Here is a 24,939-nt window from a genome sequence, read left to right as displayed (position 1 = left end):
CGGGTCTGGAGGCAGGGCTGTGGGGGAGTCCTTCAGCTCTGTGTCCACTCAGGGATGGAGGTGAGTCAGAGCAAAGGAAGATAAAGGAGGTGTCTATAAAACTGACTGCACATGCGCTCTGCATTCTGATATGGAGGGTACTTGGAGATACACAGGGAGGGTAGGTGTGAACAGGCAAAAACGTAATTCGGGTTTGGTGTGTCTGTAGGATTGTCTGTCTGCACACTCGCATCTCTCTCCATCTGTGGATGCGTCCTGTTTTCAGGTTTGTTTGCACAGATGCTGCCAGAGCCCTGCCCACATACTATTCCCTGCAAACTGACCTCAGAGGCCTCCAACTGCAAAGCCTGCAACTCTGCCTGAGAGCTTTCTCTGACCACTGGAGTCCTCTAAGCCAGTGTGCTGGGAGCGGACACCTCCGGGAGCTAGATGATTTTAATATGTATTTGTGAATATGTTAGAAGCCATTTCATGAAACATACAAGAATGTGTGAGCATGCCTGTGTGTGCATATGAGGGTGTGTCATGTATGTGTTCATATGTGAACAGGTGGGCAGATATATACGTATTTGCATAATACCTATATACACACAAGCGTAAGAATGAGAGTGTCTTAGTTTGCTCCCCCAGAAGCAGACCTTGAGACAAAGATTCAAGTGCAAATGATTTATTTGGGAGGTGATGCCAGGAAACACGAGGAGGTGAGTGAGTGAGCAAGTGATACCAAAGAGCAAAGGAAGTTAAGATTGGGTATGTCCTCAAGCCAGTTACCACTGTGGGCAACTGCAACTTTATCCCTCTGAGCACCTGGGGATGCTCTTCAGTTATCCCAACTGAAGGGCGAGGGAGCTGGGGTATTTACCCTCCAACTGCTGTCACCCGTTGATGGAGGCCTTTTCCAGCCTGCCTTCCCTGCCGGCAGGCTCTGTGGTCCAGAGAAAACCCACAGGCAGTGTTGCAGGGATTGGCAGTGGGGCTGGTGGTAGGTGATAGCGCTGGCCAGGCAGGTGGGCGTGGACACCAGTAGCATATGCCTCCACGGTGTGTGTGTGTGTGTGAGTGTGCACATGTGCCGTGACTGGGCTGCCTCGTGTGTCTGCAGGTATGTGGAAGGGCACGCATACACATGTGTGTGTCTGTGTGACCGAACTGGGCAAAGACTGCCCTTTGTTTAGAGGGCCTGCAAGAATCCGCCTGCAATGCGGGAGACCTGGGTTTGATCCATGGGTTGGGAAGATCCCCTGGAGAAGGGAAAGGCTACCCACTCCAGTATTCTGGCCTGGAGAATTCCATGCACCCCATAGTGCATGGGGTCGCAAAGAGTCAGACAGGACTGAGCGACTTTCACTTTCACTAAAAGCACGTGCCCCCAGGGCTTGGAGAAGGTGAGTCAGGAGACCCGCCTTGCCCAGTAACCTGGAGCCAGCTTCCGTCCCTCTGGCCTCAGTTCCCCCACCTGTACCTGAAGGGGGGGACTCTGCTCCCTGTAGGGCCCTACCAGCTGCAAGCATCCCAAGTACACAGCCTCGCTCCGCTCCCTACTCCGACACCCCCACCAAGCTTCCTTTCCAGGAAGAAGGGAGGGAGACCGCTGGGGGCTGCAGAGGACGAGCCCAGCTGGAGCCGTGCCCCTCAGAGACGGTGAGGGGCAGAGACATATCCCCTCCCCGGGAGTGGGGGGGCCGGGATCCTCCCAACCCCACTTGGATAAGTCTCTCCCGGGTGGTACCTGGTTCGAGGCCCACGCCTGCTTGTCCGTCCAGTCCCTGTGGCTCCGCACGTACCACCACTGGATCTCCAGCGAGTAGGAGGGGGAGCCGCTGCCGCGGAAGGAGCAGGCCATCTCCACGTCCTCGCCCGTCCGCGCTGTCATGTCGTGGGGCGTCTCTGTGAACAGGGCTGTGCGGAGACACCGGGGGAAGGGTAGCCAAGGGCTCAGGAAACCTCAGGGCTGGCGGCGGGGGCGGGGGTGGGGGAGGGGCAGGGGGCGGCGGGGAGGGGCAGGGGTGGAGCAGGGTGGTCTGGCTGCAGTTGGGGCAGTTGGACCAGCTCTGCGAGGCTGGGCGAGAGGGCTGGGCAGTGGCGGCAGGTGGCAAGACTTGGGGATGAAGGAGGAGGTCGGGGGCCCCGAATGACGCACAAGGGCCCGCCCTGGCCCTCCACCCCCGATACGGCGGGCACCAGATTCTCTGGAGAGGGTAGTGACGGATCCGAGGAGGGCTTGGTTGGAAGCCAGAGGCCAGGGAGGAAGCTGCTGCTTTCTCAATTCTTCCCAATTTCTCTGCCCGCCCGCCCTGGGGGGTTCTTCTCAATCCCAGCGCACAGCATTCAGCACTGTCTTTGATAAACCAGACCAGACCTGGGCCTCCACCTCAATCAAGGAACCCTTGCCAGGGTCCCCTCTGCGCAGGTTGGGGGGGGGGGGGCAGGCCACTCCCACCTCCCCCTGGGCTCCATTCTGCCCTGTGAACAGGCCTCATGCTGGTCTCCGCTGTTCCCAGTGCCTGAAATGTGCTTCCCTCGGTGCCTCTTTGGCCAGGCTGGTCACTCAAAGCTCAGCTGAAACCTGGCCCCCTCAGAAAGGCCTTCCCTGACCCACTGGGTCGGTTCCCCTCAACAGCCTGGTCACGCACACTCGCTGACTGCGGGCACTGCCTGTCGCAGCTGCAGCACAGCAGGGGCCAGAGCTCCCTCACTACACATTTCCTGGCACCTGCGAGAGGCCCCGAACAGGTGGTACAGCCTCCATCCTGTCAAGGGCCCCAGGGGGCGGTGGGAGACCCAGGTGCCTCCCGTCACCCGCTCCCCCACCCCTAGCTGGGTCCAGCTCCCCACCAAAGATGGAGCAGCTGGGCCCCCACCCACGGTCACCGCCGCCTCCCTCCCCACCCCCCGCACCCCACCACCCCACGCTGGCAGGTAGATGGCAAAACCAGTCCCCACTCGTTGCAGTCCAGCACTGCTCCCTCCATATGTTCTGTCTCTCCTCCTTCCAAACAAATACTGTCCTGAGACGTAATTAGAATTCTTTCCTCTTCTCAGGACGGATTATCTCTCCCTGGAAAGATGCCTGGCAGCGGGCAGGTCACCCAGGGAATGTTGCCTCCGTCGGTCCCCGCCACCCTATGTCTGTTTTGCTGCTGCCAGGCGACCCCACCCAGAGAGCAGCAAGCCCACCTTGCAGCCCCCGTGGTCCCTCCTGGCACTGCTCACCAGAGCCTGACTGGAAGCTGGGGTCCGCTCTGGGGTCACCTGTCACCACCCCGCTCCCATGATCCCGAGCACATTGGGAGGGTCAGGATTGGTAAAATCCTGCTGTTTCTGCTGTACACACAGGGCTTCCAAATGGAGCTTGACTCCAGCAATGAGCCTGTGGGCTAAGAGAATGTCTGTGACATCCTCGACCTCCAAGGCCATGGGTTCAGGCTGCCCATGTTCTCTGAGGTTTGCAAGGGACTGACTGCCGTTGCGTAACAAAGCCAGTTTAATAAGAACGATGTTGTTTGAGTTACTGAACACGTGTTAAGGGTGGTGTGTCAGCAACTGAGAGCTGGGACTGTCCTTGTTTCCAATGGGCAGGAAACACAATGGGCTCCTGGAGGAAGGTACCTGTCCACCCACCTTTGACCTCCAAGTGCCCCGGCCCCCCAGAACTGTAGGGTCTCCCTTGCCTCCTTTGTTCTTTCTCTTATGCCCCCATTCTGTCTCCAGAACATCTGAATCTAGCCCCTTCTCCCCGCTTTCACTGCCCCAGGCTGGGCCAGCCACCACAACCTCTCACCCATGACAGCGGGCGGGCCACTGGCCTCCCTGCCGCCACCCACCCTCCTCATTAATTTATTTTCAACACAGCAGCCAGAGGAAATTTGGCAAAACACCAATCAGTCCCCCCCCCCCCCAAATCTCCCATGACACCATTGCCCTAAGACGAAAAACCAAAGCCTTTACAGTGGCTGACAAGCCCTCCATGTTCAGGCCAGTCCCCTGTGGAGGAAAAGCTTCTAGTTTTCCCCTTGCTCATTCCATTCCTGACACAATGGCCTCCCTGCTGTTCCTTGGGTGTTCAGCTGAGATCCTGCCTCAGGACCTTTGCACTTGCTGTTCCCACTGCTTAGCACTCTCTTCACCCAGATTATCACCGGGCTCCTTCCTTCCCCTGCATCAGGGCTCTGCTGAAATGTCACCTCTTCAGTGAGGCCTGAGGACTTCCCAGGTGGTGCTAGTGGTAAAGAACCTGCCTGCCAGTGCAGAAGACGTAAGAGATGAGAGTTCAATCCCTGGGTCAGGAAGATCCCCTGGAGAAGGAAATGGTAACCCACACCAGTATTCTTGCCTGGAGAATCCCATGGACAGTGGAGCCTGGAGGGCTACAGTCCATAGGGCCGCATGGAGTCGGACATGACTGAAGCGACTTAGCATAGCATGCACGTGCAGCGAGGTCTACCCTGACCACTTCACTTAAAGCTGCATCCCTGGGAATTTCCTGGTCCAGCGGTTAGGACTCAGTGCTTCCAGTGCCAGGGCCTGGGTTCGATCCCTGTTCAGGGAAATAATATTCAACAAGCTGTGCAGTCAAAACAATTAATTAAAAATTTTTTAAAAAGAAGAGAAATTGCAAAACACAATTTGCACTGGAAAAGAAAACTGCATCTCTTGCCCCAACCCAGAGCTTTGAAACCCTCTTCCCTTCCAACATACTTTCAGTGCTGCCCACTAGAACTTCCTGCAATGAGGAAAATGGTCTGTATCTGAACTAATACAGTGGCCACCAGCCACATGTGTGTCTGTTGAGCACCTGAGATATGACTAGTGTGAATAAGGAACGGAATTTTAAGTTTTACTTCATTTAAATTAATTTAACCTTAAATGTAAGGATTTCTGTGGTGGTCCGGGAGAATCGGCCTGCCAACACAGAGGACACGGGTTTCATCCTTGGTCAGGGAACTAAGATCTCATGTGCCGAGGGGCAACTAAGCTCATGTGCTGCAATCACTGAAGCCCACATGCCCTAGAGCCCATGCTCTTGCGACAAGAGAAGTCACTGCAATGAGAAGCCTGTGCACCACAATCAGATAATAGACCCCGCTTGCTGCAACTAGAGAAAGTCCATGCGAAGCAACAAAGACCCAGCACAGCCAAAAATAAATAGTTAAAAAACTTAAGTGCAGATGGCCACTTGTAGGGGGTTGCTGTCATCCAGTCACGAAGTCGTGTCTGACTCTTTGCAACCCTATGGACTGCAGCACCCCAGGCTTCCCCGTCCTTCACCATCTCCTGGAGTTTGCTCAAACTCATGTCCATTAAATTGTAGATAACAGCTACTGTATTGGACAGCACAGCTAATACACTTATTTTATGTATGTTTATGGTCTGCGTTTTCTTCCAGGAGGCAGGGGTGGTGCCTGTCTTGTCTACTGATACATCCCCATCTCCTAGAACAGTGCTTGGCACATAGTAGGTGCTCACTAAATACTGATGCCGACTCGCCAACTCGGGCAGGACTGAAGGGGGCCACCGAGGACCTGAGCCACCAGGAGGACTGGGAGGTGAGCAGAGTGAGCCACTGGCCCCTGGCCCTGGAGACAGCCGGATTCTGCTTTGATCCACGCCCCTACCTACCCAGCACCTCTGCAAATGGGGGAAAGAGGAGAGCGCTGAGGCCCCCAGTTGGATCCGAGGTAACTGGCAGTGTGACCTTCCTGGCCAAGAGACAGAGGGAGTGACGCTGCTGTTGTAACCCCCTCCAAATGTCCCTGCCTGAGCCATGGGAATCGGAAAGTAACCACCATCTTCCCTCCTGCCAGTGGAGAAAGGGGATCCAGAGCTACTGTGCGGAGAGGGGCTTGCTCCCCCAACCAGGAGCCCCCCCCCCCCCCCCCCCACCGCCTCTCAGGATCACGGAGCTAGGAAGGGCAGAGCCAGCCCTGGAACCAGGGCTGTGTGACTCAGCCATGGCACTTCTCCCAGGGCTGGGTGAGTCCGTCCCACAGGAGGATGGGAAATGGCACGTGTGGGTCTCACGGGTGGAAGGAAGGGCAGCAATGGGTTTCCCCAAGGAAACCCCTTGGGTGGGGTTTCCATCAGGGTGACCTGGGGAGGGGCTGGCCTCCATCTGCCTTCACTCAGCCTCCCTCTGCCCACAGCCCCCCCCCCCCCCCCCACTTACTGAAAACCCTGACCTTGGTCCACCAGCTCTTCTTATTGATGCAGAAGTCTGGCCCAGGGCTACTCGGCAGCCAGGGGTGGGCAAGGTCAGGCCCTCTCCGCACAAGCACAACAGCCCCTCTCCCCCACGCGGATCCCAGTAATCGTCCTCTAGAGGGCGCTGTCCAACAGACACAGAACGCGCGCCCCGCACCAAGACACAGGAAATTTTCAGTTACCTGTGCCGTGTTTTTAAAGTAACCAAAAAAAAAAAAGTTTTTTTTAAGAAATGAAATTAATTTTAATCATTTATTTTATTTGACCCAAGATATCAAAAAATTATTTCAACATGTATAAAATTATTCATGAGAAATTTTACATTCTTTTTTGTGCTAAGTCTTGGAAATCCAGCATGTATTTTACATGATTACAACACATCTCAATTTAGGCCAGGCACCTTCCCAGTGGTCAGTTGTCATGTACGGCGGGCGTCCTGGCAGGTGGTGACTCTGCCAGCCTCAGCTCCCCACTGACTCAGAGGAGGCAGCCCAGGCCCAGTATAGGGCAGTAACCCTTCCAAAGTCACACAGTGGAGCCTGGGTTTGAACCCAGGCCAGGCTTCTCAGATGATGTTAGTGGTTAAGGAACCTGCCTGCTAATGCAGGAGATGCAAGACATGGGTTCAATTCATGGGTCAGGAAGATTCCCTGGAGGAGGGCCTGGCAACCCACTCCAGTATTCTTGCCTGGAGAATCCCATGGATAGAGGAGCCTGGTGGGCTACAGTCCATGGGGTTGCATGGAGTCGGACACGTCTTAGCACACGTGCACACATGCACTGTCTGACTCCCAAGGCTGTGCTCTTTCCCACAGAACTCAAACTCTTTTGGGTGGTAGGACTCTTTCTTAAAAAGGAACAGCCCCAGTGGCCAACCTTGTTCTGGAAAGTCCTGAGGAAGCACCTTCCTATGGGGAGTCTGTTTTATTCTGAGTGTAAAGGCCTAGGCTGATACTGAGGAGGCATTTCACCCAGCCTGAGGCAATCAAGGGAGGCTTCCCAGAGGAGCTGCTGCTCCTCACCAGCCCCAGGTGGGCCAGGTGGTCCTGAGCCAAAGTGGGGAGGGCCCCTGGTTGGGAGGATGGAGGGAGAATCTGCTCTGAGAACTCCTGGGAGCCAGGAGAGTTGGCTGTAGCTGTGGCCACCAGCTCTCCCTCTCCACAGGGGGCTCTGGTCCCTCGCTCTCTTTCTCGCTGATCCCCTCAGACCCTGCCAGGAGGCACATGGTTGGGTGGGTTGAAGGAGGCCCCCTTAGGATCCCATTGGCTCCATCCTCCATGATGAAGGGGGCAATGCATTCTCAGGACAAGTGGGGAAGCTGAGGCTCTAGGCGTTTGATGGCGTATCTGAGTCTCCATATTCCAGAAGCAGCAACATGAGGGTTTGTTTGGGCCCCACCCCAGGGAACCCCCTCCCTGAAGGGAGAAGCCACATGCAGGTGAGTGCCAGGACTTGGAGCCAGGGAGAAGGGACTGAGCCCGTTTCTGCCATCAGCCTTGCTGTGTGACCTTGGGAAAATTCTCCCCCTCTCTGAGCCTTGGTTTGCTCCTCTATACAGTAGGGTTAGTCCTCACAGTCTGAGACCCCCACCAGCTCAGACAAACCTAAGGGAGCCAGGCCCTGGGCACTGGGAAGTGGAGGGGTCCCTTCCACTTGGGGGAAGAGGAGGTGACCTGGCCCTTCAGCTGTGCCCTGAAGGAGGGGTGAATACCAATAAGCAGAGGTGGAGAAGGATAGTGTGGACCCAGGAGGGAGGAGGGGAAACCCACAGAGCTTTGTTTAAATGATAATAATAATCACCCCTTTTAAGGAGCATCTACCAGCATGATGCTGACATTGTCTCTAACAGTTTCTAATCCATTCACTCCCATTTGACAGATGAGGAAAGTGAGGCTCAGAAAGGTGACATCATTTGTCCAAGATATATACAGAGCTGGATTTTGAACTTAGGGTCTGACCAGCAGGCGTGACCAAGACCCTGGGAGTCTATCAGCTCCCATCAGAATTTGGTCTGAATTATCAGGTCAAGTTCAGCCACCAGATTCCACACTTCTGTGTCCCATTTGCACACCTCCAGAGACAGGGAGCTCAGCTCCTCCTGCCTCCACTGAAGGTGGGCGGCTCCAGTTGTCAAGAGGTTCTTGCTCCCTCTGCTAATTCTGTGATGAGGACTCAGCATCAGCACCAGAGACCAGAAGGTGATCCATCTTAATTTTGATGATGACGATGATGATCTCTGACAAATATGGAGTGCTTGTTAGTATTCCATATTTGTTAGAGATCATCGTCTCTAATAAGGCCCTCTGCCAAGCTCTTTACACACCTTTTCTCATGCTCCCATCAGGATGCTACGGGGGAGGTGTGATCATTATCATCCCCATTTTTCAGATGGGGAAACTGAGGCTCAGAAGGGTTGTTAAGTGACTTGCCCAAGGCCCCAGAGTCAGTGGTTGTGTATGAACCCAGCTCTAGAGGACTCAGGAGTGGCAGCCCATAACTTCTAGACCATGCTCCTATAACCCTCTTCCCAGTCCCCTCACCCCACCACCTCCTTCCCTCTAGCCTCTCAGACCCCTCCCCTACCTCAGCATCCTTGCTGAGTTTGGGACATTCTATTCCTCTTTCCTCTTTGACTTCCTCCCACCCCTCCCTGTTCAGGTAACTCCTCCCAGCCAGGGAGGCTGGTATAATCATAGGTGTTTGAGAAGGATAGGATTGTCCTCTCCAGCCCCAGGGCCCTGAGCAGGGCTGGGCTCGCTGGGAAGACAATTAAAACCGCTGTCCACAAATTAGGATTCAGCAGGAGGAGAAAGGGGCTTGATTGAATGCAACATCTCCTTCCTTTCTGCTTTTAATTGGGGGAGCGATGTATTAATTAACCCCAGGCCTGGTTATCGGGCATCATTGGCAGGAAACAGCTTGTGGCTACAGCGGGAGTCACCGAGTTTGGCTTCTGGAAAAGGCAGGAGATGATTTGGAAGGTCTCATCTGCCCTTAAGGAGTGGGACCGTGACCTCCTTCCCAACCTTTCACGCCCTGGTTCAGTACAGACATCTAGCACTTGGCCTCTGGCATGGATCTGAATCCTGTTTCCTTGAGTCCCTCCCTATCTGTTCAACCTGGACAAGCCCCTTTACCTCTCTGAGCTTCCATTTCTTTAGCTGAAAAAAGGGAAGAATGAGAGGATAAAGAGAGGGTTGCACAAGGCAACATATGCCTCATGCCTGGCACGTAGTAGGTGCTTAAGAAAAAGCAATCCCTTCTCTCAGTTTCTAGCTCAAAATCCTACCATCTCCAGGAAGATGTTTAAAGATGCTTCCTTTAGCTTCATCAGATTATGCAGTGGAGGCAACATCTGTATTTCACTCACACCTGGACCATGACACCCCTCATCCATCAGTCCTGTACTCTCCTTCCAACATCCATCCCTGCGAAGCCAGGGGGATTCATGCAGGTCCCAAGGAGGCGTGTTGACCCAGGCAACCCTAGCCCAGTCCCCATGTCCCTCCATCTCTGAGCTCAGGTTCCTCATCCCAGACACTCTGGTCCAGCCCCAGGTCTCCCTCTGCACAACCCTCTCTGCCTTTCCAGTCTTCACGTTTCTGGACTAAGGCTGCCTCTTCCAGAAAGCCTGCAGGGACTGGTCCCCAGCCCACCCATCAATCTTTGCTGGAGCTAGTACTCCCCCGGGAGACTGGTGGCAGGGGCAGCTCCTTGTCAGGGGAACCAAGGCAGAGCTGGAGCTAAAGAGACACGAAGGGGGCAGAGCAGAGAGAACTAGTGCGGCCCCTGGGGTCCTGAGGTCATCTCTGTCCCAGATCCAATCTCCTGCAGGGAAAAATCGGTCCTACTTGCTTAAAACCTCCAGTGATGAATGGATAAGCAGGATGTGGTCCCTCCATACAATGGAATGTTATAGTCTTAAAAGAGGAGATTCTGATATCTGCTCCAACAAGGAAGAACCCTGAGGACATTAGGCTAAGTGAAATGAGCCAGTCATAAGAAGACAAATACTGTATGATTCCACTTCCATGAAATTTCTAGAGTAGTCAGACTCATAGAAAGCAGAATGGTGGCTGTTGGAGCTGGGGGAGGTAGGCTGGGGCATCACTGTTTAATGGCTATAGTTTCACTTTGGGATGATGAAACATTTACGTAAGTGGATAGTGGTGATGGTCACAGTAATCTGAATATATTTGATGCCACTGAACTGTACACTTAGAAATAGTTGAAATGGTAAATTTTACATTTTGACTATTTTACAATTGTTTTTAAAAAAGCCCTACCACCTCCTGTGGCTTCCCAGCTCTGCCACAATGGTTTTCATCAACAAAAATTTCCCTGCGCTTGTGTCTAGAAGACTCCCCTGCCCCCGTATCCATGGGGGCCTCTCACTTCTTTCGTCTTTGCTCAGATGTCACCTCTTGTATTGTCCCTGGCCTCTTCTCCCTCATATTTTTCCTTACTGCTTACTAATATATTCTCACTTAGCATCTCTCATGTACTGTCCCTCTTCCACCCAGGGTGTAAGCCCCTCAAAGGCAGGAGATTTTGGTCTGTTTTGTTGACTGCTGCACCCTGCCAGCTAGAACGATGCCAGACACATAGTAGGTGTTCAATGAACACTCTGCTCTCACACAGAACATATGCAGCAGCTCGGGTGAAAGACCGAGAAAGGAACGCATGTAAGAATTAAAGATTTTAAAATTTAAAAAATAAAAAACTAATAAAAAAAAAATAACCCCCCCCAAAAAATAAAATAAAATCTTTAATTCTTAAATGTATTTGTATTTTTATTCCAAGTGTTTTTCTAATTTTATTTAATCTATAAATCTTGAATGTGAGTAAAATTGGCATGAAAATATAATAAAAAAGTATTTGTTTCAAAAAAAAAAAAAGAAAGACCGAGAAAGGATCCCATCCTCCCTGCCCTGGAGGATGAACAGGGAGCTCCCAAAGGTACTCATGCTTGGGATGCCCCATTGAGAAACTTCCAGCTCTCAGGGTCAAAGTCAGACTCCCAGGTTGAGCACCCAGAAGCCTCTAGCTCTGGCCCCTCCCAGAACCCAGTTCAGCCCCTCCTGCCTTTGGGCCATGTGTGCGTATCTCCCTCGGGGCCCAACCTTGCATGGTTCCTGGAATCCCTGCTCAAAACTGGCCCTCTGCCTGGAGATGCCCTTTCTCCTTGGGCTAGGCAGAAGCCCTCCTTGATGCTCCCGATGGTCTCTGAGTCCTCCATTTGCTGCCCCACTGGCCTGTGTTATATGGCAGGTATTAATCAGGGTGTCAGTGTCTCCCCTAGACTGGAAGCTCCCCCAGGGCAGGGCTCCGTGTTGCCCAGGATAGAGAAGGCACGCAGGCGGTACTGCTGGGCATGTGCTGAATGAAGTGAGAAAGGAAGGTTAGACAAAAACTTAAGAGACTTAAGTTAGAAACTTGAAAGAAAAAAATGAGACGTACATCCCATCATTCACCCACCCAACATTTACTGGGCATCTACTATGTGCCAGATTAGTGTTTGGCGGGATAGCACCCACGAGCACAGATGTATGGACACAGGCAACCAGGGAGGTCCTGAGTCAGGGACCCCCCAGACCCACCCTTCCTCCCACTGGCCCTCATGACCACCAATGCCCAAGCCCAGTCTGGACCACTGGGTCCAGCCAAGGGGCTTCCCAGAAAATTGACAGGCAAGCTGGAGGCTCCCCGTGATGATGCAGCAAGTTGTCATGTGAAATGTGACCAAGAGTGAACAGGCCAATAATGGAAGGCTGAAGCTCCAAGAAGGGCCCTCAGCTCACCTGCCCTTGAGGCCCAAGGACCATCAACCTTGTGGAGTGACCTTCTGACTGGAGGCCCACTAGGAGCCAGAAAGTTGAGATGCATGTTCCCAATAATCCTCACAGCGACCTGCTGGGCAAGGGGTCACTGTCTCTTTATTACAAGTGGGGAAACTGAGGCTCAGATAACCTGGGGGCCACTGGGGACAGTCCCCTGCCCTGGTGTTGAAGGGAACCCCTCTATGTGGCAGACACTGTAAACAGGACCCCACTTCATTCTCCCAGAGAAAAAGGAAAGAAAGATAGCATTAAGTGGTGTCCGACTCTTGCGATCCCATGAACTATACCGCCTGTCAGGCTCCTCCGTCCATGGGATTCTCCAGGCAAGAATACTGGAGTGGGTTGCCATTTCTTTCTCCAGGGGAACTTCCCGACCCAGGAATTGAACCCAAGTCTCCCACATTGCAGGCAGATACTTTACTGACTGAGCTACTTGATGCTATTTATTATCAGCCTCACACAGGGAGCTACCCAGGCTCCACAGCTAAGGATGCAAAGTCAGATTTCAATCCCAAGGCTGACTGTGGAATTTCCCAACCCAAATCTGTGTCCTCTCTCACCCGCTGTCCTCTTGCAGCTCTAGAAAGTGAGAGTCACTGGGGGCCATTTCCAGAAAGCCTGCTTGGTGACCAGCTCAGCAGAGCGCTGGGGCTGAAAGGGCGCGTGACATGGGGTCAGAAAAGCCCAGAGCCTCCTGAACTCCCCACTGGGAGGCAGAACACGGAAAAGGACTGCAGAGGGAATGTTGTTTGGGAAGCTCCATCTCACACGAGACTCTCACGGAGCTCCTGAAATCAGGGGATATAAAATGTCCATAAGAGGAAAACCTAAAGAAGTGGGATGAAAAAGCCTCCAGGGAATAAGAAGCCTGGCAGGGATGGGTGTGAGGTGTCTGCTCTGGGATGGGCCTGGGGTGGGGGGGGCACCCAAGGGTTCCGTTTCCTCCTGGTCAGCCCCCCACCTCGGGCAGGTGGCCTGCAGCAAGAGGGATCGAGGTCACAGAGGCTCTTTCATCTTGGAGTGGACAGGGGTCCTCTTCTCAAGAAGTGGAGAGGCTAGTTCACTGGTAGTCCAGTGGCTAAGAGTTTATGCTCCTCCTTGCTCAGGGACTAGATCTCACAGGCATCAATGAAAAGATCCTTAATGCTGCAACTGAGACTCGGCGCAACCAAATAAATTAATAATAATAATTAAAAGAAGTGACAAGGAGTGCATTTTGTACAAAAGTTTGAGGAACTGAATGTGCCTTCTTGGGATGATGGGGGCCTGGGCATGTGGGAGGGACTCAAGTCCTCCCTGCAGAAGAAATGAGAGATCAGCTTTCATAGATGCCTCCTCTGGGCCAGTCCCTGTGCTGGGCTTCCCAAGATGCTCAGGCCAGGCCCTGATCCTCAAGGGGCACACATTCTGCAGGAGCTACAAACACACAGACCAGTAACTATTGGTTGGGACTGGGTAACTAGAGCTGGGACTGAGCCTGGATCGGCATGTACGGTTGCTCAGGGTGTGCACCATTCACAGAGCCAGGGATCCTAGGGCCCTGCAGAGACGTATGGCACACAAGGTGTGTGCAGAGGCTCTGGATGGAGATGCACGTCCTTGGAGAGGAAAGGCTTCTGGGAGGGAAGAGGGGATAGGATTGGACTTGAACATTGATGGGATTTGCATAGCCAGGGTGCTCAGGGGCCAGAAAAGGTGTAGGAAAGAGAGTTCTGCAAGTCCAACCTTTTGGGGTCTACTTTACCATTTCTGCAGGTTCCCTGTACCACCTGCACTATTATTTACTTAATATTTATTTTCAAAGCAACTGTCTCTTTTTTACTTAAATAAATTCCACTTAAAAGGAGACTTTTATTACTGCCATAAACGGAAAATCAGCATCACTTGCCATAAAGAGAGGGTAACAGTAAAAATAAGCACTATGAAAACCAAACAGCGTTCGTAAATTCTAGCCAGAGAAGGTTGCCTGCTGAAGGCTACGAGCCTCCGTCCCCGTCTCCTCTCATTAACAGGGGAGACGGGTGAGAGATGGGTGTTAAATTCGGAGCGGCTTCGGGAAGAGACTTCCTTCTGGATCAGAAGGGCTTGGGGTGCAGGTCCAGCTGACGTGTGCCCGTCAGTGGGCAGCCACCTCCACCGCTGTCACCAGCTCTGGCTGTTTTGGCCACTGGCCCAGTCCCACGATTCATCTTTAGTTGGCACCTCCGAGACCTTGCCCGCTCTGGCCCATAGACCTGAAAGCTTTCCCACTCACCTATATAGCGCAGCATCTTGTCTGATTTGCCAGAACGTTCCCTGTGTCTTGCATGTGGGGAGGACTAACATCAATTTCAGGAACGAGGAGGACTGAATGCGTGCTCGTGGAAGGAATGACCAAAGAAATGAATGGAGGGCTCCCTTCTGGCTGTACTGAGGCTTTGGAAGTGACTTTCTGAGGCATCAGTTTCCTTCCCACCCCTCCGCTGCCCCCACGAATGGGAACGTTACTTTTGTATTAAAATAAACATGAATATATTATGGCATGGAACACAGAACTCATGCATTTTGGATGAAACAGGAGACATCAAAGAAATGTTGCCCTTGGTGGGGAGCTGTTTACTCTGAGGCATGAGGCGAACCCCTTGTCAAGGACCTCCATCCCATCCAATCGGAGGCTGCCTTCATCTTTGCAGCCTCAGGCTCTTCAGACCATGCTCTGCGCACTGGAGGGCTGATGTGTTGGCAAAAGGGGCAGAGGACCCAGAGGAAAAAGAGGGACTGGGGGCAGGTGAAGTCCAGGATTTACAGATGTAGATGCCTTTTCATCCATATAACAGACCCCTTTTCATGAGTCCAAGCCCAGTGCAGGGCACAATCCATAATCCTCACAACAATCTTATGGTTTTTCACAGGTAAAAAAATCTAACACTCAGGGACAGAGGACTGTGTATCACAAAGCACAGATCCAGTAAATGGTAGGGCAAGGATGTGAACCCAAGTTCCAGGAAACTCCAGAGCCTGTATTATTGCCACACCAGCCCCCCTCCCTAAGATGTGGCTCCACTCTTTCTTGCTGTGTGAGACTGTGTAAGTAGCTTCACTTCTCTGGGCTTTGGTTCCCACGTGTCATTGGTTAAAGGCTTATTTTGAGGATTACATGAACTGTGCAGGTGAAGAGTCTGTTTTGGTGTTCTGGACACTGTAGGGCCTCATCCACTCACTGCTGACTTCTAGGGACACACTAACACATTGACCTAAGTGGGGTCCCTGCCCAGCCCCAGCTGATTGCCCACCCAATAACAATTCAGACTGCTAACAATGTGCCTCGGTTTCCCCATCTGTAAAATGGGGATAATAATAACAACCACTTCAGAGGCTGATGTAAGGATTTTTTAAAATTAATTTTTCTTGTAGTTGCTGATGTGGTTAGTTTCTGCTATACAGCAAAGGGAATCAGCTGTTGTTTACATCTATGCCCTTGTTGTAAGGATTAAATCCATTAGCGTTTTTATAAAGTGAGTGTCTGACTCCAAGTATGTGCTTATAAAAATGTTTCCTTTTTATTTATTTATTTATTTAGCGGTAACTGAAGTGAAATTCAAATAACATAAAATTAACCATTTTAAAGTGTACACGTCAAGGGCATTGAGTACAGTCACCAAGTTGTGAGACCACCATGTCTATTTAGTCCCACAGCATTTTCATCCTCCCACTGAGCAGTCACTCCCCTTCCCCCCAGGCCCTGGCAACCACCAATCTGCCTTCTGTCTCTATGGATTTGCCTATTCTGGATATTTCACATAAATGGAATAATAGAATACGTGGTCTTTGGGGACATGCTTTTTTCACTCAGCATAATGTTTTTGAGGTTTGTCCATATTGTAGCATATTATCAGATTTCATTCCTTTTTATAGAGTTGTTTCTTTAATGAAATATCTCACAGAATCACTAGCACAACCTGGGACGCAGCCACTGTCCGATGAAGAAACTGAAGCACAGAGAGGGTGGGGACTTGCCCAGGTCACCTGCCAGGCAGCCCCCACACAGCAGGGCTGGCAGGCTGGGGGCAGGGTGCCTCCCAAGGCCACCAGCGCATATTGAAGGAGACAGCCATGGAATTACAAATCTGGGGAGATTTGAGGAGAGTGGAAATGTTCTGGCACTTGCAGGATTGTGGAAGTTAAGCAGGTTTCCCCAGTGGAATTCCCGCCTCCTCTTTCCACACATCTAGGCCACAGGGGATGAAAGGGCTTGAGAGGGAGAAACCAAGTGTGGGGACATGCAGGGAGCCAGGGATGGGATGAAGGCTAATGGCTGTGCAGGTACCATTTCTTTCCATGCTCACCTGCACATCCTGCAAAGCTGGTGGGGTGAGCCACCCACTGCACTGATGGCTAGTGAGGCTCAGAGAGGTTGGCGGGGGAGGAGGGGCCAGGATTTGAGCCCGAGTGTCTGAGCTCAAAGTCCAGGCACGTACCCATCCTTAATGCTTGTCACAGATTGCAGGGAGTGTGGATGGAGGAAGCACAGGGAGGCTGCATCAGCCATAGAATGAGAGGTAACCCCAGGGCCCCAGAGAGAAGCTTCCCCAGATCCACCAAGAAGGGGGAAAAAAAAGTCTGGAAGCACCCAGAGTGGAGCGAGAGAGGCCAGGACCAGGCAGGACAGAGCAAGAGAGCGGCAGAGATGGGGGCACCTGAAAGTCAGGTGCAGAGATCAATAGGAGGAGAGAAACTGAGGCAGCACGCCCAGGGACGCTTCGCAGCAGAGCTTCTGGGGATGCCCAGAAGGCAGGGGCAGAGAGCAGAGTGGCTATGCTGCCCCCTCCTCCACGCCCTCTCTGCTGGGGCTGGCCCAGTCAAACTCAGCTCCCCTTGGGACCCAGTTCCTGCCCCCACCCCAGTCCCTGCTACTCCTGCCCAACTGTGAGAAATCCAAGACTGCAGAAGTAAACACGTGGGCTCTGGAGTCAAGCTGACCTGGATTTGAAACCCAAGTGTACTTCCCAGAGGTCAGCCAAACTCTGCCCAGTTTCCTCATCTGTAAAATGGGTATTGTGGGGACTCGAGGGGATCACACATACCTGTAAATGTCTGGCTGCTGCTATTCATGCTGACTCTCTGGGAGTCGGGGGTCTTGCTCCAGCCCCGCCTCCCAAAGGCTCCCACCTCCTTTCCCCTCACCTAGAAGGGTTTTAAGCCCAATGACTATTCTAGGAGCAAATAAGCCCTAGCTGAAAGGGTTCTGCCCTACCCCAGGGCCTTTGTACTTACTGTTCTCGCTGCCTGGGAGGGGATCTAATAGAAAGCAGCAGAGCTGGGATGGGGTTGGGGGCACCCAGTGCCTACGTGGAGTTCTGTGATCACTGCTGCGGTGTCTGGGGGACACGAGGAGACCAGCTGATGAGTCTCGGGGCTCCTGCCCCCAGAGCCCCACCATCAGCCAGCCTGTCCACCCCTCCCTCTCATCTGCCTGCCCGAGACCATCAGCGCCTTTGTTTTGAGCACTATTTCCACTACTGTGCGCTCTGGCCGCCGGGCCTCCATTAGGGACCCTTTCCTGGGGCCGATGACAGGCGGCAAACAGCTCCCCAGCGAGCCAGCTGTAATTGCTGCCGCCTCTAAGGTCGGAAATGATTTTTTTAAAACCTCACAAAGCAAAACAGACACCCTACTGCCTGCTCTCTCCCTCCCTGCCCTCAGCCGGGAACCAAGCCTGAGGTTTCTGAGAAATGGGGGGTGCAGTTAAGATTCCCCTTAGCCCAAGAGACGCCCTTAACATGCCAGGATCAGGGAAACAAAGTTTGGGGCTCTGATCCCTCGCTTTGAACTCGGTGTGAGGCCTCGGACATCTCTCTAAGCTCCCCCCCACCACCCTCCGCCCCACCATTTCCTCCGTCTGGGGTGCCTGCTGGGGTGACCGTGACGGGCTCTGACAGGAGGTTATGGGCCTCTCTGTGAAGCAGAGAACCGCAAGGCAGGAGGGGAAGGAAGAAAGCCTGCCAAAGGGAGAAGATCACTCGGGAAAAGGTTCTGAGGAGGAAGGAGCTCGTGTGTTCAAGAAAGGAAGCCAGCATACTTCTACACACACGTACACACACACCAGACACCCGGCTCCCGTCTCCTTTCAAGCCCATATTCCCAACAATCCGTGGGCACTTAAAAATCAGCCCCCGCATCCTATGAGCCCAGAAACTCAGCCCCTCTCCCATAAACAGCCTCTCCTCCTCCATTAGCCCCTCCAGCCTCCAAGGCCTATTTAACGCCCCCACTTCAACCTGCAGGGCCAGCGACGCCCTGTGCGTTCACCACTCAGAGATCCTCCAGGCCTGCCCCTGCCCTGGAAATCAAAACCAACCCTCCCCAGCCTAGTCTCAGCACCTCCAGCCACAGCCTGCTTTTCCGGGTATTCCCGCAGGCCCCTCCAAATGAAGCCCCTGCCAGACCCAGACAGTTGGGCAGGGCTCCCTGCCGGCCACTAGAGCCTCCTCTCAGCCCCGACAGTCCCTGGACACAGGCAGAGAAGGTGCCCACGGCCCGCAGGAGGTCTTCCCTGACTGCACCAGGACACAGCAACCACTCTCACTGGGAACCCCCCATCCCGAGACCTCCCTCCTCTGTGGCACACCTGCCCTGTTTCTGGGGCTCTCACCTTTGGTTGAATGACCTCCATTATGCCTCCCTAAACTCACCCCCGCGGACACTCACCAACGACCTGCCGGGGAAAGGGAGTGAAGCTTCTTCCGAGGCCACCTCAGGTCACAACACAGAACAGTCCCCGGGGGTAGGAGAAGTACTCCAGAGTCTGGCTCTGCATCACGCCAGCCCTGCATCCTGGGGCCAGCCTGGAACCTCAGTTACCCCCCACCCCCCGCCCCGTGACAGGAAGGCTGCTTCCCCTGAGGACCACAAGTGGGCTTTGGGGGCCCTCAACAAGCCCCCTGACACTGGACCAAACAATGAGGCATTTTTCTGAGGAAACAACCCAGTTTTCATCAACCAGTCCAATTCTCAAGAGGATCGTGACCTCCAAAAAAATTAGGGACCATTAGTCTAGACAAGGCCCAGTGCCCCAGTAGCTTCCCCGTGTGGCCATTCACTCGTTTATTCATTTCGTTCATTCAACCGGCATTTCCTGGGTGCCTGCTCTGTGTGGGTGTCATTGTGATACACAGAATCCGTGCACGTGTAAGCCTGAGATGTCACCTGAAGACAGGAGTGTGTGTGTGTGTGTGTGTGTACAGAGAGACAGAGGGAAAGGGCAGACTGAGGTGGGAAAGATGAGAAGAGGAAGGAAGCAGATGGAGCAGACACAGGGAAAGGGACAAAGAAAGATGGAGAGTGGTCGAAAGACGGAGATAGAGATTGAGAGAGACAAACCCATAGAAAGAGATTCGGAGGGAGAGAAGCAGGTGGGCATGTGGCACCGATGGGCACTGCCAGCCCCCTAATTGATAGCTCTGAGCGAGGGCCCCCTCCTGGCTCTAACCTTCCAGATGCTCCCAGAGCCTCCACACCTCACGTCCCAAGGGCACCTTCCTGGAGGGGGCTGGGGAGGCCGGACCTGATGCAAAGGCAGAGGGTAACTGTCTGGCCCCTTAGGCCAGTCTGATAAAGGACCATCCAAGACCCTTCCTCCCCACTGCCACAGCTCCTCCAGCCACACGTGAACAAATACTCGAGCATTCACTCCAGACTCAGGCTCAGACAAAAACAGTAGCCCCCATAAAATCCAGGCAGGCATGACCCTACTCCCATCGCTCCCCACTGATGATGCCAGACTTGGATCCAGAACCCTAGACTCTCAGCCCTGGGCTCTTTCAGCCAGACTGGGCCTTCTCAGCCTTTTGGCATCACGGACCTTGAGAGAATCCCATGAATCCAGGGCACGCTGTGGAACAAAACACCGGCCCACAAGCCCAGCTGGTTTGGCAACCAGCAGAGGACAGATTGAGTGGGTTAAGAGCTGCAAGCTGGGCTCAGGCCTGGCTCAGCCATCTAACATCTGCATGTCCTCAGGCAAGTCGCATCACTGCCCACCCCCGCAAGCCTCAGTGTCCTGTCTGTAAAATGGGAATGCCCTCTGCACAGGACAGGCGAGGACTGGATGAGAGGAGGTGGGGAAGGGGCAGGCACAGAGAAAATCCCCTGTGAGCCCTGGCTGGTGTTTTGGTTCAGAGCCCGGAAGGCCACTGAGAGCTAAGCTCCAGGTGCCAGATAGAATGCCAGGCCACCATCGGCTCCATCCTCACCTGTTGATGGGAGGACAAAGGACAGCACTTGGGAGGATACAGATGGCGGTGTTCCAGATGCTTAGAGCTTCGGAGAACTCGGCACTGTTCAGGTGAGAAAATGAGGCCCAGAGAGGGGCAAGGACCTGCCAAGCCACCCAGAAGCTCGAGCAGGGGGAAGGTGGATAAAAACCCAGGTTTGACTCCCTGCCCCAATTCTGGCATTTTAAGTGGGAGCAGAACTGTTCAAGGAATCTCTACCCCAACCTCCCAACACTGGGAGGAGTGAAGGCCCCCACCCCCACCGTGTCCCCAGTGTGGGACCAGGCCTCCTTAGTGTTGCGAGCCTTGCCCAACTCAGCCCTTGTCCCAGCCCCATCCCTAAACTGCTCACACCCACTGTCTTCTGCCCACTTCACCCGTCTCTGCTCATTTGGGAAAGAAGGCAGGCTTCTCCTCTGTGATACCCTCAGCTAATAACTGGTCCAGCTTGCATACCTCCTGTGATGGGGAGCTCACTCTTAGTAACTTCACTGCCCTAGGAGGGAGTGCCCTTCTCCAGGCTGAACATCATTCCTGCTCCTTAACTCATCACAATTTACTCTTACATATATTTTACAAGTTTAGTTGTCTGAGCAAGAGCCCTGTCTGTCTTCTTCACTGGTATGTCCCCAGTGGCTAAAAGAGCCTGCTCCATGGTAGGTTCTCAATTATTGAGATATTTGTTGAATGAAGGAAGGAAGGAATGAATGATCTCGCAGCCCCTGTTAGGCCAGCAGTTCCCAGTGTGAGGAATAGGAGTATGAGGTGGGAGGGGGTGCCCCGCAGGCCAGCACCTCCCAAGTATGGTGACCCACACACATGAATGCGTCTGTGTACCACCTGTACCATTACATCCATCCTGCTTTTCTATAAACAAACTATGTTTTAATATCCCTGTTAGGCTCATTCTAAGCAATCATATCTGTGAAATCGCAGTTTTGATGTGCTGGTTATATTTTTCCAATCCACATTAAAATAAATGCATAACTATTAAAATGTAAGAGGTTTGTCTGTGTTCTGCCTAAAACCATCTCTCAGGTAGGACCCAAGCTTGCCGAGAGGGGTCTTCTTGAAGAAGGGGATGGTGGAGCTGAGCCCTCCGCTGGCTTCAAGGAGGGGGAGGGGACACAGCAGTGAACGGGGGGGGACCTGGAGCAGCAGCAGCCCCTCTGCCCACCCCCCCTTCTTCTCAGCAGCAGGTACCAGAGCAATTCTGGGGTCATCAGCTGGTAAAGGAGTGGATTTATCCCCCTAGCAAGACCATGGCCCCCTTTTCCATTGGAAGAATCCCACTGGGGGCTGGGAGAAGAGGCTACATCCTGGGACCCCATTACCCTCAGGGCTGAAGCATCTCACATGCACCCCAAGGGGCTGGGCCTAGGAGTCTACCCACTGCAAGAGGGAATCAGCCTTACTCACCCCAGATGCCCATGTCGTGGTCAGTAAGGATAAGGAGGGGGTTCGGGTTTTGTGATTTTTCTACTAATAACGTGGATTTCTTATGAAATTAAAATTACGTGAATGTTTAAAATGACACTGACTTGGCATGAACAGAAGTTTAAATTCAAACCTTAGACTTCTACCTTATCCTCCCTGCCATCCACTCTGTCACTCCCTACCATCTCCCTGGGCTGGGCATTATGGTGGGCACCAGGACATGAGGGATTCTGACCTGCCCCCACCGTGGAGCCCTGGTCATTACAGTGGGGGTGGTGAGTGCCCAGATGCCAGTCCCCATGTGCCCAGCTGGCCCAAACTCCCTTGGGGCTGAGACACCCTTTCCATAACGCCCTCAACAGCTGGTTCAGTCCCTAAAGTCCAAGGTCATGGCCAAGCACCAGGAGGTAGGCTTGCTTCACATCCCCTTTCCCTTCTTTCTGACACCTACCTCACCCAAGGGCGCCGATGTCACTGTTCACACCATGTGTCCACTCTCCTTACCCATCTGATTTTCTCAGCCTATGACAGAAGCTAGAAAATCATCAAGGCAGGTTCTGGTCTGGGGGTGGCCAGGTTCACTACTCCACAGCTCAGGTGTGGAATGTAGAGGTCATCATTACGGGCCAAGGGCCTCTCCCTCCTCTCTGGGACACAAGAGCATTGCAAACGTGGGCCCCATCTGGGCTCCAATACTTGCTAGGTGACTGACCGTGGGCAAGCCCTTTTAACCTCATAGAATCTCAGGTTCCTCATGAATACAATCAGGCCAGGGGAAGTCCCCTACCCTTAGGATTCTTATGAGGATCAAATGAGACAATGCCGTTTAAAACCCTAACATGACAATATATGTTTGCTTCCATATAATTCTCACTCTTTTTAAAAAAATATTTATTTATTTGGCTGTGCCAGGTCTGAGTTGTGGCATGCGAACCCTTGACTGTGGCATACAAACTCTTGGTTGCAGCAAGCGGGATCTAGTTCCCTGACCAGGGACTGAACTCAGGCCCTCTGCACTGGGAGCTCAGAATCTTAACCTCTGGACCACCAGGGAAGTCCTCTCACTCTCCTTTTGTACAGAGGTGGGTCAGGTGATCCCCAAAGCCAAGCACTAACCTCCCAGGCAATCTGGGCACACACTCTCTTACCCAAGGCCTTGGTTTTCCCCTTTGTGAAATGGGTAGAAGATGGTCCCAAAGGCCCTGCTGGCTTGGCCTGAGCCTCAGTGATTCATTTATTCCACATGCTCCATCTCCTGCCCTGGTGATTGGCAAGGATCACTCTCCCTGCACCCCAGACCCTGCCCACTTACTTGTCACCAAGAGACTTCCCCCAACATGCCTGCTGTCACGGTGGCAGCGAGTTGAATTCCCAGTCCTGCTGGCCGCCTGCGGCTTCCCTTGCTTGGGGAAAAGGCTGAGGGAGCCGCTGATAGGCAAAGTGTCAAAAGCAATTGGTGTGAAGGACTTGGGGAAAACTGTTTGTGAGGGCCAATTCCCCACAGGAGGCCAGGAAACCCTCAGCCCAGGGCGAGTGTTTACGGGCGTAATTGATAGAATAATCACCAACACCCGAGACAACGGTGAACACATTTTTAACATCATAACCTTCGGAAGACAGCACTCAATTTTCTCCATCTCCCAACCACCAAACTAGCCAGCTTATTGATGGGGAGATACCAACAGTTCGGGAAGGAACGCAAGAAAGCCAGGGTCATTTTTCAGTGCACGGGCTGTTTGCCAAATGGCCTGGCAGCCCCCACCCCCTCCCGCAGCATCCTGCTGCACCCTCCTGGCAACAGAGAAAACCTCAGGACAGGGAATCACTCAATGGACAAAGGCCCGGCCAAGCCAGGATCCTTGTCTGCATTGGGGTGTATTAATAATTGAAGGTGCTGGCCTAGGGGTGTGTGTGTGTGTCTGTGGCAGGGCGAGGGCGGGAAGATGGACGTTTGCTGCAGTGAAGGGCTTTCTGGGCTCCTCTGAGGGTCCACATGCCCATTCCAGTAGGGACCTCTTCCTCGCTGGCAATCCAGCAGCCCCCCGCACCAGGCAATTTCCCATCCGTACAAGTCTCATCAGGTTGGGTGAATACTTAAGGCAGTGACTCCAAGACTCTGGGCCTGGGGAGCTTATTAAAATGCAGATTCCAGGGTCCTCTCAACAATCATTTTGGCCAATGGATCTGCATTGTAACAAACTCCCTGGGTGCTAGCAATGCAGGAGATCCACAAAGATCCTCATTAAAGATCCTGCCTCCTGGGGACTTCTCTGGTGATCGAGCGGTTAGGACTCTGTGCTTTCCCTGTAGGGGACATGGGTTTGATCCCTGGTCAGAGAACTAAGATCCTGTGTGTGGTATGGCCAAAAAAAATTAAAAAGATCCTGCCTTCCAGACCCCTCCTGTGAATAAAATCTAGGAAGAGTCCTGGAGAAGAAGTCTAATCCAGCTTCCTGCTTCTAACTTGCACATGGCCTCAGCAAGATCTCATCACCTTTCTGAGCTGCTAGTTCCTCTTGGTGGAACCCACTGCTTTCCCAGTTGTCCGGGGAGCTGGAAGGGAGTCCCTGGGGTAGGGATGAGCAGGGGAAGGAGTTCCATCACACGACTGGCCAAGCCTGCCTCACAGCTGTGCTGGAGGAGGCAGGTTTGGAATTGCCAGACACACTTTCATTGTAGGCTGGCCTTCCCAGCTCTCTGTACAGACTCAGTGACCTTGAGCAAGTCACTGGCCCTCTCTAACCTTTGTTTCCTCCTATGTTGGATGTCAGCCTTAGTGAATAAACACTGGTCAGGGGTTTGGAAGCACCTACCACACAGTAGGAAGTTCATAAATGTCAGCTCCCTTTCCTCCCACCTGCACTGTGCTCAGGGCAATGAGCTAACCCTATCTGATCAGAAAAAATCAAATTAGCTGCCGTTCATTGAATACCTACTCAGCATAAATACTGACAATCACCTTCCTTGCCTCCTGTTTCCCGATGTCTCCCTAAAAGACAGGTACCATCCCCTCCCCATCACTCCTCATGCCTTTAAAAACTCCTCTGCGAAGTGGGCTGAGTGGAGGCAGCCAGGAGGTGGGAAGTGAGACCGATGTCCTTGCAGACCCATCTGACCATGGGCTTTCCCTGTGACAAGCCCCGGGGCGAGCAGGTGGAAGGCATTAGCCTGGTGGCTGGGCTGGGCTGGGCTGGAACTGAGCTGGAGAA

General features: G+C 53.1%; 1 protein-coding gene across 1 annotated transcript in view; it reads right to left on the bottom strand.

Moving 5' to 3' along the window:
• The window catches only part of VSTM2L (V-set and transmembrane domain containing 2 like), a 39,492-nt gene that overhangs the window by 11,578 nt on the left and 2,975 nt on the right, over window positions 1–24,939 (bottom strand). The window contains exon 2 of the mRNA XM_069546952.1: window positions 1,730–1,899. Within this exon, the coding sequence (XP_069403053.1) occupies window positions 1,730–1,899 (170 nt within the window). The remainder of the gene's footprint in view (window positions 1–1,729; window positions 1,900–24,939) is intronic.

Source organism: Ovis canadensis, chromosome 13 (genome assembly GCF_042477335.2).
Source record: "Ovis canadensis isolate MfBH-ARS-UI-01 breed Bighorn chromosome 13, ARS-UI_OviCan_v2, whole genome shotgun sequence".
Classification (NCBI taxonomy): Eukaryota; Metazoa; Chordata; class Mammalia; order Artiodactyla; family Bovidae; genus Ovis; species Ovis canadensis.
Note: the sequence above shows the minus strand (reverse complement) of the source record. Positions and strands in the feature narration are given on the sequence as shown.